The following is a 16,758-nucleotide window of genomic DNA, read 5'->3' as shown; positions in this document are numbered from 1 at the left end:
CCCATCACCCACCAATCAGAATCTCCCTTTCTTCATTAGTCATTCCCTTGAAGGCATCATTGGTTGGTGCAAACAAGGTCCAATCCCCAGGCTGTGTCAAGAGGTCTTTCAAATCTGCAGCTTCGAGGAGGCTGAGGAAGATGCTAAGCACAGAGAATATGCATTTAATTTAAGAGATTTATATTCCCTTAACCAGATACAGAGCAAGGTGTGATCCCTGTATTATAGAAACAGTGAGAAATCTCCTCACACATTTTCATTTAAATGCAATATCTCTCTCTTAAGAAAACTTGATAATGGGAAAATGATTGAAATATATCATTTATAAATTTCTCCACCTCCCTTTTTCTTATAAAAGTACCACAGTGACATTTTATGTGACACAAAACTAAACTTTTGTTTCATTTGATATTTTATTAAAGACTATTTTTTATTGGATCACTTTTAAAGAAACAATTATGAGAAAAAAATTCAAGGAGTAAATGAGACTATTGGATTTTTTCCACCATTTTTTTTTTCATTTTTCACTTTTGGATTTTTTTTTCATTTTCATTTTTTCATTTCACTTGGATTTTTTTCATTTTTGGATTTTTTTTCACCATTTTTTTTTTCATTTTTTTCATTATATTATGTTACCCTAGGAACAGACCAAATAGCACTGAAAACATGTATTAATTTAAAAATATTTGCGTACATTTTTTCAATTTAATTTTTTCAATTTATTTTAGCATTTCATTCACGAGTACTGTATTTACATCATTTTCACACCTCCATCTCCCCCTTCTAACTCCTGCTGTGTTGGCACACCCACTCGCTCTTCAAATTCATGACCTCCTGTTCTGTAATCACTTTCTACACACACACACACACACACACACACACACACACACACACACACGAACATATAAACAAAGCCTGATGCGTCCGTTTAGTGTTGCTGATATGAACGTGTGTCTGGGGCTGGCATGGGGTTAATGTAACCTGTTAGAGGGCTCCTCACTGGAGAAGGTGGATTCTTCCTCTCTCATTGGCTGTACTTGCCTGTAATTCCCAATCCGGGAACGCTGTCTGGTGAAATGTCCCTCACGTGGTATTGTTATGGTGAAGGTCTTAATTAGGTGACCATGCTGTTGTGAGTGCGGTCGCCTGTGGTATATAGGAGGGACTGCCCCACAGCAACCATCCTTTGCCTCTTACAGTCTTTCCTCCATGATGGTCCCTGAGCCTTGGGTCGGGGTTGTGTTGTTGACATATCCCTGGGGTTAGCAACACCGTACACTGGCTGCTTCGCGGGCAGCGCCAGGGCTCATCCTTTGGTGCAAGCGCAGGTGCTAGACTTACCTAAAGCGTTTATCTTGCCTCAGTTTTTCATGCAGGGATTTCTCGGCGGGTTGGATGATCTCGCGGAATATGTGAATGGCACCATTCCTGCCCTGCTTGCTTCCTCTCACCATGCAGGAGTTTTCAATGCAGATAGCCTAGCGGTGGAAGGAAATGCCCGCGATGCCCTTTTGTGAGCTTGATATGAGCCCTTCCAAGAGGTCACCCGACTGAAGAGGCCAGAGAAAGCAGCTTCTGTCCTGTGCGTAACGTCTTGTACACGTGACCGTGCACTTCCCGTCAGTCCTGCCACTAGTCAAGCCACCTTGGGCCAGGCCTGAACATCCTGTCAGCAGACTGCAGTCTAACGCTGTTTTATTTTTTTCTCTCAACCTGTTCCATGTTTAGCTACTCTTTCTGTTAATATTAGCTATAAATATTTCAGAATTCAGTGATTCATGTAAGCTTCACATCTAGCACATTTTCTTGACTGTCAGACCCCATCAGTTATATGCCTAATCCTTAATTCCATTCAGTTTTAAAATACATGGAGATGCATGTTTTATTTCATATATGCACATGTATGATTTAATAAATGCAGAGATATCATTTAATGTGGGTACACGCATAAGTTACTGCATTCATATGTATAACTCAGTGTGTGTACATGCGCAATTTAATATATGTGCGTGCATAATTGAAGGGTAGGCTAATTTCCCGAGGTATTTGAAATGTGTGTCTTGCCATCGGGCAGCCTTAGTAAAGGGCTCCCACGTGACACTCCGTCTACCTCTAGGCAACGCCTCCCTCCCTACAAAGTCTTTTCGGCTGTACTGTAATTCTGATTGCCAGTGTTTCTAGGACATTTCCTGCAGGAAGTAACACTTCAGATTCATTTCATAGGATCCAGAAATCTGTTCGGGCTTTTACAAATTCACCTTGAAAATCACTCAGAAGAAATTCCGTTACTGAGTGAAGGGGAGGGGAGAGATACCCCAGAAGCCCCTTCCCCCCTCCCACATGTTTGACTCAACACAAAATCTGTCCTGGAAACTACAAAGTAGTCTACAAGGCAAACACTTAGGTTATGGGGAATCTTCTGGAATTAATAGTCACTTGTTAACTGGAACAAATGCTAGTTATCTGCCCTTCACAGCACATTCTCCCAAGCACCTTTCTTCTAAACTGCACTCATCTCTGATTATATGAACATTAAATTTTTACAGTCACACTTACAAAAGTCTGGGGAACATTCGCTATGGCAATTCTTGGACCACTTGTGCTATGTGACATTCAGGCCAGTGTAGATGCATGTTACATCCGGGTCTTTTTCACCTACCGTCCGATACACAAAGACGCGGAGTTGTTTGCCTCCGATGGTCTCCAGGATCTGTCCGTTGTAGAGGTCGCTGAGGCCGACTTTTACTTTCAATATGTGGTTTTGCAGAATTAGCTTAAGAAGGCGCTGGTCCATGCTTAGAGTGTCATCTGTGAATACATTCATTAGAGAGGAACATTATCGTGTGTGGATAACACGGCAGGAGAAGAAACATGGAAATCTCTAATGCTTTTCATGCACCCCTCGCTCACATCATAAAGGAGTTAAATGCCCAAGGCCAGCAAGGCTATCTGCAAGTACAAGCTGACCTATCACCACAGGCTATGTCTATGAAGTTCTTGTTGGGCAAACAATAGCATCATCCACATAGGGATGGTTTACTTTCATGATGGTCATTGGCAAAATTTGATAATTAGGTTCCATAGTCACATGGGTGACTATTGATGAGTCATTTGTAAGTTCATGCTTATTACTGGTCAAGGATCAAAGCACACAGAATCCAAATGTGACATAGTGCCAGAACATGTACATTATTGTCCTGAGAAAGATACTGCATTTCTAGAAATTCTAATTTCTCTAATTAAAAATTTTATATATTGCAACTTAGTACTTAGAAAACATTAAAAAATTTTGATTTTTGGTCACTAAACTTTTTCTCATAATTTATATATTTCTCTGTGAAATACGTTTTTGTTGTTGGTTTTTGTTTATTTGTTTGTTTGTTTTTTGAGACAGAGTTTCTCTGCATAGCCTTGGTTATCCTGGACTGGCTTTGTAGGCCAAGGTGGCCTCGAACTCTCAGAGATCCGCCTGCCTCCACCTCCCGGAGTGCTGGGATTACAGGTGTGGGCCACTGGGCGTGGCTATCTATTATTTCTTATTGAGAATAATCACCTCGAAGGAAGAAGGGATCAAGAGAGTGGGAACAGGAGCCAGCACGTACCAGAAAATGCATTGTTCACAGGTGCCAACAAGGTGTACTCCCCATCAGGCTTCAGAGATGATGCCAAGCCTAACTGGGCTACCAGGTCTGTGAAAGTGGTCTGCTGCTTTCCAGCCAGCTCAATAACTTGTTTGGCTGTAAGATAAACCATCGCCATCTCAACAATGTCGTCATTGTTATGGTCCCCATCCCGGGTTCATAAATCAACGCCTGGTTCTTTTCTATTTCTGTAAGCTATTTACTTGTCAGTCTAGGAAAACATCCCGCCCTTCCTTAGTATGAAGGTTCTACTTTGCATGTGAAGGGCCTGATTAGTACAAATAATCATCGAGGAAATTTTTCTATCTTCCTAGTGTAGTTTTCTTTCAGCTGCCTTTCAGCCTTTCTACACTGTGAGTGACAAACTTTTTTTTTTTCACTAAAGTTTTTCATCCGTCTCTATCTTGTTGTTGCCAAGAAACACACTAGCAGTGTAAAAACCTTTTACAAATATTAGATGCTGGACCGAGGCCCCGCAAGGGCTGCCCATGGCTGCACAGGCTCTAGAGTCAGCTCTCAGTGAGCACACAGCCAGTTGGGGTTTGGGCTTCTTTAGACTATTCAGTAGCTCTTCCTTTATGGACTTGATCTCCAAACACTTCCAGGATAAGTGGAATAGTGGATGGGGCCCTGCTCACCTGAATCGGGAATGAGGACTTCATCAATCAGGTGGATGACACCATTCTTAGTCACAATGTCTTTCTTGTTCACCATCTTGATTCCATTAATGGAGATGCTGTCCCCTTCACACCCGATCTCAATTGTGTTGCCTTCCATGGTCTCAAACACAGCTCCTCCTGTGATGGCCTCAGAGCACTGGAGAGTGTTTAGGATGTGGTACTTCATGAGAGCTGGGGAAATAAGTAGAGGAAAAAAAATCAAACTTCAGGTCAAGGGAAATAACATTTGACCATATGCATTTCATTGTGGAACTAAATTCACCAAGGAAATATGACACAGCTGTAAGCACTGAGATATTAAAAATCTTAACTGTACATGTTATAGAAAGCGTGTGTTTTAAATCAGTGCTTCTAGAAACAGCTTAGCTTGGTAGAAAGAAAGGAAAGAGAATATGAGCTTTCCAAATTATTTGTGCAGCACCAGGAAGACAAAAAAGAATGAAAAGAGAAAAAGTGTTTTACACAGTTTATGAATTATTTGTTAGCTGTGACTGTTCTAAAACACACAGACAGAACACTGCATTAACCGCTTCCAAAAGACTGTTCATGATTTGTAATATCGTTCTAGAACCTGAGGGCAAGGTAAGCTATTTCCTCCAGACAACTTCTAGAAAATGCAGACAGTTTCATGAGGAACATCTGTGGGATTTGTCTGACCCTCCATGTTATATTGAGACTCACACCCTCAAAGTTTGTCAGCTTACTCTAGATAAACATGTTTGGAGACTGAGTATATAAAATTTGTTAGCACAAGGCAAAGACCATTTGGCTGTTGGAAGGGAGCTGTAAAGGACCCAAATAAACTTGTGAATCAATATGTAGTGGCCAAAGAGAACCATCTAACTTTCTCAGTTCAGTTATAACTTATAGCGTAAATTTATTGTTTGAAGTATTGTATAATATGCAATCCATATTAAAATCAGACCTAAAATTACTCTTCCATACTTGATTAATTTTTCCTTTCAATTTGAAGAAGATGTATTTACTTTGCCTGCAGGTGTGTTCAGCCACTACATGCATGCCTGGTGCCAAAGAAGCCAGAAGAAGGAATCCTATTCCCTGGAATCCTGTGGTGTGCTGGGAATCGATTGCGGGTCCTCTGTAGGAGCGGCCAGCCCTCTTAACTGCTGAGCAGTCCTTTCCCCTCGAGCCTCTTGTTAACCTTTCATAATGTCTGTAACTTATTTGCTTGGGAACAACACAAGTGCCTGCAAACACCTCAGAGCTGTTTTTAACTAAGAACTGTACTTGCCTGTTCTTTTAATCTTTTAAATGATGTTTTCTAGAGCACCTCACATTGCCTACCGCATTGGGTCTTTCCTATCACAGCTGCCAGGATTGGCAATGCCTAGTCTTTTTTCACTGCCTTCATCCTAGGTCTCTGGGAGAATTCGAGGACAGGAGGATATGTCCTACCTTCGGAAGCCACTTTGTCTCCCATGATCCTTTCTAGGACTCCTCGTGGGAGTTTCTCAAAAGCTTCATTGGTGGGAGCAAAGAGTGTGAAGTGACCATCTCTTCCAAGGGACTCCAAAAGGTCAGAGGTGATGGCAGCCGCCTGAAACACAGATGACTTTCAGGGGATGGCATGGCAAATCCTGAGGATACCTGTCACACACTTGGCTTAGGGTGTCAGGAGGACGTTCAGAGCATCACCAGGGACATTTGCTCCTCTCAAATTGCTAAAATACTACTTTTGGGGCCAACCAACTAAGACTTTCCAAATATCCCTCAAGCTGTAGGTTAGAATGGAAAGTCTGCCAGTGCTTATCTGACTGTAGTAAAATCCAAAATGTCACTGAATCGACATGTTTTAAAGACCCCAAGCATTCTGAAGTCACATACATGATAATCCTTTATCAATCATGTTCAAACATGTATTATTACTTTATATGGGATGGTATTTCCTTTGTGAAGTGGAAATGGCTATTTGATGGATATATTGTTGTAGTTCGCCAGATTTGTTGAATAGTGCTTTTATCTTTCTTTCTTTCTTTCTTTCTTTCTTTCTTTCTTTCTTTCTTTCTTTCTTTCTTTCTTTCTTTTTTTTTTTTTTTTTTTTTTTGTAGTCTACAGATCTTGTCAGGGAAGAAAAGTTTTCAGTGACTCAGTAGAATCTGCCCTAGTTCTTACTCTGAATGATGAAAGCTCATCTTCCGCTTCAATGAAGTCTTGGATGGAGGTACCAATTTGTGTCAGGACACGGTCAATGACATGGACAACACCATTTGTGGCAATCTGGTTCCCGTGGATGACCCGAGCACAGTTCACAGTGACAACCTACAATCATTTGGAATAAAAAAATTACACCTACCCATAGACTGCTAAGACAACAGTGATTTCCATATTTCCCTTAGTATTGGTAAGGAGGTAAGGAGCCTGCATGCTGAGAGCCTGAGCTGGGGATCAATGCTGAAATGTTGTCAAAGAGGAAGCAGAACTGTTTAGAACCCCAATTAATCAAAAACATTTCTGGAGATACAAGACAAATCATTTCCTTCACCTGGGTTATCGACTTTATTTCTATTCTTTAATATAAATAGTTGTTATAATAGTTATTTCTGATGTAGGTCAAAGAATTGCGTAAAGAATTCTAATTAGCTCTGAAATGAATTCTAGTAGAGGAATAAGAATCACCATTGCAAAATTTTCATGAGGTCTACTGAACAATAAGTTACATTGCCTCACCACTGGAATTTTTCCCCACTTGGGAAATTTTAATGTTGAAAAAAACCCTGAGGCCCCACTGGCAACTTGCCATAGTCTAGCTAATATAAAACCTCAAGAACCTCAACCAGACAGTGTCCAGAGAGTAACTGAGAGGGCAATCATCTCCCTCTTGGGTGTACTTTTCACCATCTCTAAGAAATAGCTTAATACTCATTGGCTCTAACTGCCAATCATTCAGTCTTTAGGAGGACTCAGCTGGCTTGAAATGTTACATGGCCACGTTCTTCTTCTTCTTCTTCTTCTTCTTCTTCTTCTTCTTCTTCTTCTTCTTCTTCTTCTTCTTCTTCTTTTAATCATAATACAAGCATTTACTTTATACTAACAAACATTTTATCATTTCTGTAAACATTCAATCAAGGGAACAGATAAAACTGAGAAAAAACATGACTCCCGAAATGTAAATTTTATAAATAAATAAATAAAGAAACAACACTTTTACAAATAAAACTTACCCCATTGGGATAATGGTTAATAAAAAGGCCCAGATTGTTGTACATTGAAGGAATAACCATGCCGTGTTTCAGGTCCTTGGTTAGCATTCTCTTGTTAACCATGTGGCTGTGTAAAGCATTCAGCAACTCAACATTGACGTTGTTCTCCAGTCCCCTGCGAATGTCCTGGGCAGAATTAGATAAAAGTTCATTGTTGTGGTTTGCTGTTGAAGTTCTCTCATGCACCTGGTTTGTTCTTGAGTGTGTTTGTGTGTGTGTTTGCCCATGCATGTGTGTGTGCTGTCTGTGTGTGCCATGTGTGTGAGAGTGCCTGTAGGTGTCTGGAGCTGGAGTTAGAAGTGGTTGTAAGCTGCTGATGTGGGTGCTGGGAACTAAATTTGGGTCTTCTGCAAGCATTCATTCCTGTTGAACATGACAGCAGACTGATGAGCCAGGGTCACTTACAGTGTTTAAGTCTGAATGGTGATATAGATTCTGCCTACTATGGGGGAAAGGGTTGAAGAAAAGCAATTATTTATAGAGTTAAGAAATGGCTTACATTTTCAGTGTCCTTTACTTACGTAGCCATGTCATATGTTGAAGAATAATATTAATGTGGAGATCAGAATCATTGAGGCTCCAAGGGAAATCAGTACAAGACCCACAGAGATCATAGCTGTGCACACTAATGTGAGAGCCAAAGTTGTCGCGATGCAGGCAAAGGGCAGGGTGCAGTTCCGGGAGGAAATATCTAACTTTTACTATGAAGGTGAGGATGCCCAGGTGTGATTAGAAGGAACAAGGTGGAGGACGAGATGCCGAAAAGACAAGTGATCTCGACTCAGCATTAACACAGCAGAGATACAGGATGCTGTGCCTGAGAAGCTGCCTTGAGTCGATTCATCTCCACAGGAGCAGAACTTAGGAACTTATTTCTCTACTAATTATATACAATTGGAAATTGAGGAATATTTTATGGATTAGTCTGTCATGAATTAGTCTGTTCATAAAAATCAAATATTGTTTATTACACTTGGTTCAAATATTTAAATATTTGCTGTACTGAAAATCTTGAAATAGCAATCTGTGTGGCAGGTAATTATGCATATATCGACGAGCATAAACTATTAAAGCTTCTTCTTCAGTGAAACTGTAGTTATGTTGTTTATCAACAATAATAATATACAGCTATGTACTACAGCTTAAAATAAATTTTTAAATTTAGCTAGGCACTTTCATTTACCTTTCTAATATATATGTTGTCTGAACTTATGTGTATTTTCTTACAACCAAGAAGGTAAGAGGAGAGGAATATATCAACAACAACAATAGTAATTCTTTCAGCCCATTGTTCTTCCCTTTTAAGAGAGTGTCTCCTGCGGAGTTCTGCTGTGACAGCATAAACACACACCACTACCCCATCAACTCGTATATAAGTTGATCAATTAAAATGAAAACGGCAGTGTCACTCAATAAATGTCTCAGATAATGGAAAGGCCATATTACCGAATCCAGGTTTTCCCAAGCCTCGTTACTTGGTGCGAAGTATGTGTACGACCCCTTTCCTTCAATCTCTTCTCTCAGCTTGGAGACATCGGAATAGTGCTGAGTGGTGGTGGCTCCCACAATGCCCAGAGTGCCATAAACATGGTCGATAGGCATCACTGCGATAGTCAGAGACGAGCAGACGCTTAGAACTTTGATTTCCGGGATATGCTTTCACAAGCATTCAAACTTCATCTATTCCCCAATATACCGAACCAATCAACTTAAGCATCAAAATCCCACAAACCAACCACTTTAACCAATGTGTCCATTTTGAGCGTCATTACAAAGTACCACTCAGACTAGTATTTCTTTGCACTTCTTTGTGTTAAGGAAGTGAGTTTTAAAATATCAAACTGAAGTAACATTTAGTACATCCTGCCCCATCACTAACAGTTCAGTCAGGATTTCCAGAGAATATATCCGATTACTTCAGCTAAAGACAAGCTGCTCCTTGCCCTCACAGAGACCGGCCAGGATAACCCGAGCTGCAATGCTGGCCGAGTCTGTAAGCAGCATGTTGTGTTTACAGCTATAATTGTTACGGTTCTTGTTGCCTAAAGGGATATACGGACATAGTTCTCTCCGTTCAAGGGAAACATAGCTAAAACTTTCAGAAGCTTTTTCTGGCATGTCTGATGCCAACCTGAAAAGGTAGATCTAGCACTATGCAGACTTCTTGTTTTTCTGACCCTGTTGATTTGAAAACTGGTGTCATTTGGACATGGTTGTAAAGTAAATGGCTACTCTAGTGAACTCCCCAAGACAATTATTAGACTAAATCATGAATTTTACAAAAAAAGAAGTGAATAAGGTTAAATTTTACCAGGTTTCATGGCATGCCCATGCTGATATTGAACGAAATACATCCTACACTTACTAAGCGCAAGTTTCCATATGAGAAAGCCTATGACACATCTGTTTACAGATGTGACATGAGTTAGTCACATTCCATCACCACCACCAGCACTAAGCAAACACTGGGTCTCAGCAAGTGAGGTTTTTGACAATCTCTCAGCTGCTCAGAACTGTGCAGTGCACGTTGCTGACTTAGCACCTCATTCTGAATACAATACTAGCCAGGGACTGTCTATGGGTTGGTTTCCATGACAGTAAGTTCTCTGAAGTTTACGCCTGGAGGACCCGTGCCCGGGGGAGACCCTTCTGCTGAGGAGCTGGGACCTGGGGAAGGGTACTGATTGGCATTGCGTACCCAGAGGGAATGAAAAGTAACTTCTTTCATTGACAGAATTATGGGCCAGCACATTCCAGAGTGTTTGTTTCCATTACAAACTCGGAGACGGTCAGCTAAGGATGCTGCCTTCTTAAGTAGAGGCCATGCTCAAAGACAGGGACCTCCCTGAAGGGGGAGCTGCCTCCGACCAGGCGTCCCATCAGGTCAGGTACCGTCAGCTTCCAGTGCATGGGGAGAGGTCTAAGATTTCATCACAAAAAAAATGTGAAGAGTTGTCAGACTTAAGAGTGTTCTACACACCCATACACTCATGCACGTTCACACACCTGTAACCTCATGCGGGCACACACTGTTGGCTTCTCCACAAGCTCCCTAAATGCATTCCTCACAGAGAAATAGTTCCCCATGTAGTGCAGAAATGTAGATTTTTACCTGCCGGGCAGCCTTTCATTCCTTCCATTCTCATATAGCCAGGACAACATTCGTATAACACAGTGCTGCACAGAGGGGGAGAATCTCAATATTAAAACAGAGAACTGCAAAAGATTCACTTAACATAAGCCTAATAGAACAGATTACTTAGTCCTACGATGCGCTAAGATCGTAGAAGCCAGTTTTTCTTTCCATCCTTCAGATACCAGATACTTGTGCAATTCTGAGTTTTCTATGCACCGTCATGGCACTGGGGAAAGGTTCCTGGATCTTGGTCCTGAAGAATGGAGTTTACTGTGCATGCCCACTGTGTGCGAGATGCTTGCCCTTAAACAAGCCACTTGATATATTCAGCCTTCCAAACAGTTGAACATGAGAAGAGCAGAGGTATTATCAAAATACAAAGAGTTGTGAATCTCAAAAAAAAAAAATGTTTTCAGAATAACTTTGTTAGCTAAAAGGAGCAAGAAAATGCTTGTTGCTATACGCTACCTTGAAACGACAGAAATACACTAACTCATTCTAATGTATGAAATCCTATCTCATGTAAAACTATTAGCATGAATTATACAAAACAAATATTTCTTTGATGTTTTCATACATATACATGATATGATGTTTTCATCAAATTTACTCGTTTATTACCTCTCTAGACTTATCATTTCATTATTCTCCCCAGGAGATAGTGTCTCATGTGTGCAGGCTGGCTTGAACTCCCTAGGTAGTTGGGGATGACTCTGAATTTCTGATTCTCTAGGATGAACATCATCATTGTGGTTTTAGGTTGTGTTGGGGATCGAACCCAGAGCTTTAAGCACTCAAGGGAAGCAGTCAACCAAGTAAGCTTCATTCTTAACTAAGACACAGAGTTAGTTTTGCTTTAAATTATCAATAGTTCTTATTAATTAATTAAGTTATTAGTTATTATTATTAATTTAACTGTGCTATACAAGTTTACATTTTCCTATTTTGTTTTAATGTTCTCTGCAGTTTCAAGAGTTGGCTGCACCTGAGATAAGGAAACTGCCTGTAGCCCTGATACAAATCTTAATTTGCCCCCTGGTGGCAATTAGACTTACATAGATCTCCCTGGAAATAAATAGACTATGTAGGAGTTAATTAAATGTCCTCTTGAGTTTGATTTATGAGCATGATAAACAATAACAATGAGATATGTCTATAGTTAGACATCTGAAGATAAACAGTGATGATAACAGAACACTGTCATTATGAGTCAAATGGCTATTCCAAACAAATTATATAATCAGATAGTCAGCTCTGAAGTAGAAAAGTCACACAGCAGAAGGGGTGAGTTTGTAGAATGGTGCCCTGTAATCTCAGCTGATAAGTGGACAATGTGTTTATCTGAGTGAATGTCTCAAATACAACTGAAGTATTTTAGTCTTGTTCCCAAAGAGCATTAGTCACACACAAATCTGCTTTCCTATATGGTTAGGAAGTTGAATAAAGCAAGAAGAAAAGCAAGAAGGAGGAGGAGGAGGAGGAGGAGGAGGAGGAGGAGGAGAAGAAGAAGAAGAAGACAATCATTTATCAACACAGCTTGATGCATGGGAATTTGTCCTCACTATCTGAGCAGCAACAAAAATGTCATAGAAAGCCAGCTGAAAATGTCACTAGCATCAACAGGGAGCTTGCTTTATGTTAGGGATTCTACATTATTGTAGACTGTACCTTAAGCCTTAAGCCTAGGGATGCTTATGCTTTTCTTGAGACCTGGCCTGTTTCCTTCTAGTAAATTCCCAAAGTAGCTCTTTGGCTTCCCAAAGAAGCCAACCTAAAAATGACATTATACAGAAGACACTGACAACTTGAGAAGAAGGGAGCTGAGGACAAGCCAGGCTTCCTCACTCTCTGTAGTATTGGTTTCTTTGGATATTTGAGATTAGCATTTGCATTTGTTTCAGTGAAGAGATGTAAGTGTGATTTTGAAGTGGAAGCTATTGGAAGACATTTTGCTAAGGGGACAGTCATACAGCTTTGGTAACAAGTTTGGCTACAAACAGGACTTTTGTTTAATGGAAAACAAGACTCTTGGCTTTTGCTGTGTGACAACTTTGTTGAAATAAGATGTCCTTAACTTCCAGAATGAACGTAAAAAACACTTCCTTTTAAACACTCAACATGGAAAAGTCCATGAACTTCCCAAGGTTAAATAGTTCTGCATGGAGTGTTTGCCCCAATAGCACAAGGATAGAAATAAGTTATGTTTGTATGTATGCATGTGTCTGTTCTTGAGGGTTTGAAGGTGTCTCACTTTGGAGCTCAAAGTATCCCAGAGGCTGGGGCAGTCCTCCGGCTTCAGTGTCTTTGAAGGGTACCCGAGGCTGACCATGGTGTGCTAAGCATATCTTTAGATTCTGCAGTCCTCAAGACTACCCCATAGAGGTCACAATTCAGGTTGATGGCAGTGAGGGGCTCTTCCATTGTTTTCACCACTAGGGACAACATGGAAACCCTCTCTGATTTACTAAGCTATCCTACCTTTAAGACAGCTCACTTCTTGTAAAATGATGAATTGGGTAAGTGATTCCTAACCTTTATAGACCCAGGGCTTTTTTTTCTTATCAATAGTTATGTAAAACCAATCAATAACCTTGTCTACCACATAGGCAATAATGTTCTTCAGCTTTAGGTTGATCTGTGGAATATACAGGAAAGCCGTAGAAGAATCATCCTGTTAGCTACGGGGATATTCAACTGAGTCATGAGCTTCTGCTAGCACCATCATGGTCTCCTGAGGATGGAGCAGCTTTGTGCAGTGAAGCCTTATTGCTTCAGTGAAAACTCAGGGATGAAGTGGAATATTTTTCAATAATGTATAAATGACCAGAGAAACATTGATTTGGGCTTTAAAATTTTTACATTTCAGATCAATTTATTTACCTTGACTCTCCCTCTCTCTCCTTCCCTCTCCTTCTCTCTCCCCTTTCCCCCTGCCCCCCTCCATATGTGTGTGTAGGTGTGAGAAGGGCAAATGAAACACAGAGTTTAACTGACTCTGTTAAGACAAAAGAGGACCAAGCAACAAAGATTCAGGCCATCTCACACTGTCATGGGCCTACTTTGGCATCTCCAGCTCACGGTCTTAGAGAGAAATCCACTCATAACAGTTGTGATGAGAGGGAGCTTCTCTACCTATGTACGAGCCTTGCTTTAAAAGCACATGAGTTTAGGCAGTACTTTCAGACTGGGGCATGTGCCCCAGAAGAGGTGCATGCCATCCTGTTGAATCTTCAAACTGTCAACGAAGAAAAGGGAGACTCACGTTTTCTTCCCGCAGATAGCACCTTGATACCAGTTCTTACAGGAGCTGAAGTATTTCTTTTTGGTGCCCAGGATCTGCTGGAGGGCACAGACATTTGGGCTGGAAAGCAGAGGGGAGAGAAAATAGTTAATCTATATGGTGACTGCCTCTTTGCAGTTATAGGTCAGGTGCCTGAAAGAAATGCTCAGATGCAGATTTGACATTCCAAGATGGGATTCTAACTTTGTACAAACCTAACTCCTGATCCAGTCCTACTGAGTCCCTGGAAAAGCAGAAGTCTAAGGGAGATAGGAAGAAGAGGGAGGAAGGGAAGGGATACAAGAGGGAAGAGGAAATGGAGGAGAAGAGGAAGAAGAGGAGGAGAGAAGAAGAGAGGAAGGAGAAAGGGGAAGAGAGAAGTGGAGAAGAAAGAAGGACATGTTGTATACTTGAGACTACCATTGAGATGACTGCTACTATTTTTTAAAATACCAGTATTTCAAAAATAAAAATTAACCTGGAAGAAATACTCAAAAAGAATTGGAGTTAGAAGAGTTTGGATTGTTTATATACACACTGCTGTTAGTGGGAGAGAAAAGAAAACCCTAGTTTTAAAACTAAGCATGTATGCATATGGAGGATGGGCAACTTTAGGATTTGCCTGAACAGTGGGAGAATGACTGCACAGGACACAGGTCTCACTACACACTGTTATGTGGTTCCCTGTGTACTTACAAAAGTACATTAATGTTAAAAGTAGCCTTCAAACAATGCTTTTACGCAAAGGAAATTTGTTTCTTTAAATAGAACAAATAAAGCCATCCCCCTCTATTGCAATTTTAAGTTCACTCAAAGGCATGGAAATTTCACAACACTGTGAAGAGTGCTCTGAGATTTAAGAAAACCCCCCCAAGGCTTAGGGAGGATGCCAAGAACCACATGTAAAAAGTGCAGATGTTTGCTTCAGTTAGTAACTTGTTTCTAATAACTTTTTAAAATCCTACATTTATCCTAAAAGATAAATATGCTTCTACTATTCAGAGAAGCAGTTATTCAGCCCAGAGTTTTATTTTCATATACAAATAAAATGAAATTTGTGCTGATGTCCTGTGAGGCGTCTCAAAGCTTTTGGCATGATTCCATCTGGGAGCAGATGCTTTAATTTTGAAAACCATATTCTGCAGTTTTGGAAGAAAATAAAAACCCAGGTAAACTGAAAGGATTACCCTGTGGTACTTTGTTAATTGCACTGAAATTAATAACCCACATAAAGTAATAATACTTGTTATGGTGATAGCAATTCTTCCGAGTTTAAGACATGTCATTGTAACTATGTATCTACGTATATGTAAATACATATACACATATGTATGTTTACAGAATACTCATTGTTTTTTCTTTTCCTGTTACCTTGCAATAAGTAAAACTACAACAACTACCCTGAGGTACATTTGTAAAGGAATATCGTACATATTTCTAGAACAAGCTAAGTGTAAAAAATAAAATAAAACAAGCCAGGGACTTACCCCTGATCCCGGCCCCTGATGCGGCTGTGAGCCAGGACCTTGTCATAGTAACTGTTGGCATTTGTGGGGTTAAGGTCACACAGCAGCAGAAGGAGCAGCAGAGTAGATAAGGGCAGGAGAGGAATCATCTTCAGCCCTGAGCTCTGTCCAGGAAGAGAACTGGCCCTTGCTCTGGAGAGCTGAACTTATATAGCTCTGGGATGTGGGAGGGAGCTCCGGCTGTGGGAGGGGGCGCCCCGCCAACCTGAGCAGTCCAGCTGCCTTGCAGAGGCACCAGCTGGGTGCTGCCTATGGAAGCTACTAGGTTCTGAGCACACCGAACTCCTTCTATTTGTTTTCAGCCATGGGACGCCTGTCTCTTGAATCTATAGGTTAACCTTATGAAAACGGTTGTATCTGAGTTTGGAGGACTCTCTGCCTTCTGCTTCTCCCACTCTCTATGTCTCTGAGCTCATTTACTTTCCTGGTTTGATCTTATCACACTTAAGTATTCCACAACAGAACACTGAGGTTATTTTTCATCAGGAAAGAAATCACAAAGGGGATTCAATACAAATCCTGGATAGATTTACAGCACATGTGAAGTATGATTTCCACAGCTAATGCAGTTCTATAAAACTTGGGCTAAGTCTTTCCCATTCGTAATGAGCATAGAGGGTTAATTAACAAAGATCTACTTTGGGAGAGTTTTCTCTAACTTTTGAAATACATATCATAAAACTTTTGCTTTTTATTGCTTTTTATTACACACAGGCTGCATATGCTGATAAGCCCTGGAAACAAGTATTACTAATCCAGAAGTAATGTGGTAATTAAATGCATATTAAGAAACAGGGCTGCTGCCAAGAATATGCTTCTGGTTTTTAAAAGAACAAATGTACTTTCTTGGTGTTGAACTTCAGCCTCCCTAGCTCAGGGAAGGCACAGTTTTTACCTCTTCACATGGACGTGCCCAATGTGGAGAATCCTTCTTATAAAGATGCGACAGCGCCCTGGGCTGGGAGTGGAAATGGCCACAGGTCTCTGTGAGTGGGCAGATTTTAAAGCATCCTAGAGAAAGGAGGTGCTTTTCTGTGCTATGCTGTGAAGTTACCCTCGGTTGTGGCTCTCGGTATTGTTTTTCCACTAGAGACACCATGCCTGGACTCTTCATGCTTCACAGTTTGAGAAGCTGAAGGGGAGTCCACATTAGGCCAAAGAGAATCCTTATCTGGGGAGCCGGGCAAGCTTCCTGTGGGGTTGCCTTTCACTGTTAAAATAATCCCATCCTGTAACTAACAGTTGACTTATTGAGGGAGTACACAATCAAACAA

At 40.8% G+C, this 16,758-nt stretch overlaps 1 protein-coding gene across 6 annotated transcripts in view; it reads right to left on the bottom strand.

Annotated features, from left to right (window-relative positions):
* Nucleotides 1-15,584, bottom strand: part of Postn (periostin) — a 30,503-nt gene extending 14,919 nt beyond the window's left edge. For all 6 annotated transcript variants that reach the window (XM_055596903.1, XM_055596905.1, XM_055596906.1 and 3 more), the window contains exons 1-12: nt 15,446-15,584; nt 13,941-14,039; nt 10,655-10,719; nt 8,989-9,146; nt 7,504-7,668; nt 6,455-6,601; nt 5,738-5,879; nt 4,280-4,492; nt 3,603-3,737; nt 2,660-2,808; nt 1,342-1,478; nt 13-143 (exon numbers count right to left, since the gene is read on the bottom strand). In XM_055596903.1, the coding sequence (XP_055452878.1) occupies nt 13-143; nt 1,342-1,478; nt 2,660-2,808; nt 3,603-3,737; nt 4,280-4,492; nt 5,738-5,879; nt 6,455-6,601; nt 7,504-7,668; nt 8,989-9,146; nt 10,655-10,719; nt 13,941-14,039; nt 15,446-15,573 (1,669 nt within the window). In that variant the 5' untranslated portion in view covers nt 15,574-15,584. The remainder of the gene's footprint in view (nt 1-12; nt 144-1,341; nt 1,479-2,659; nt 2,809-3,602; nt 3,738-4,279; nt 4,493-5,737; nt 5,880-6,454; nt 6,602-7,503; nt 7,669-8,988; nt 9,147-10,654; nt 10,720-13,940; nt 14,040-15,445) is intronic.
* Between the last annotated feature and the right edge of the window lie 1,174 nt (nt 15,585-16,758).

This window comes from Psammomys obesus, unplaced genomic scaffold (genome assembly GCF_907164565.1).
Source record: "Psammomys obesus unplaced genomic scaffold, mPsaObe1.curated_primary_1811, whole genome shotgun sequence".
In the NCBI taxonomy this organism is placed as follows: Eukaryota; Metazoa; Chordata; class Mammalia; order Rodentia; family Muridae; genus Psammomys; species Psammomys obesus.
The sequence above is the reverse complement of the archived record's forward strand: the minus strand, read 5'-3'. Positions and strand labels throughout refer to the sequence as shown.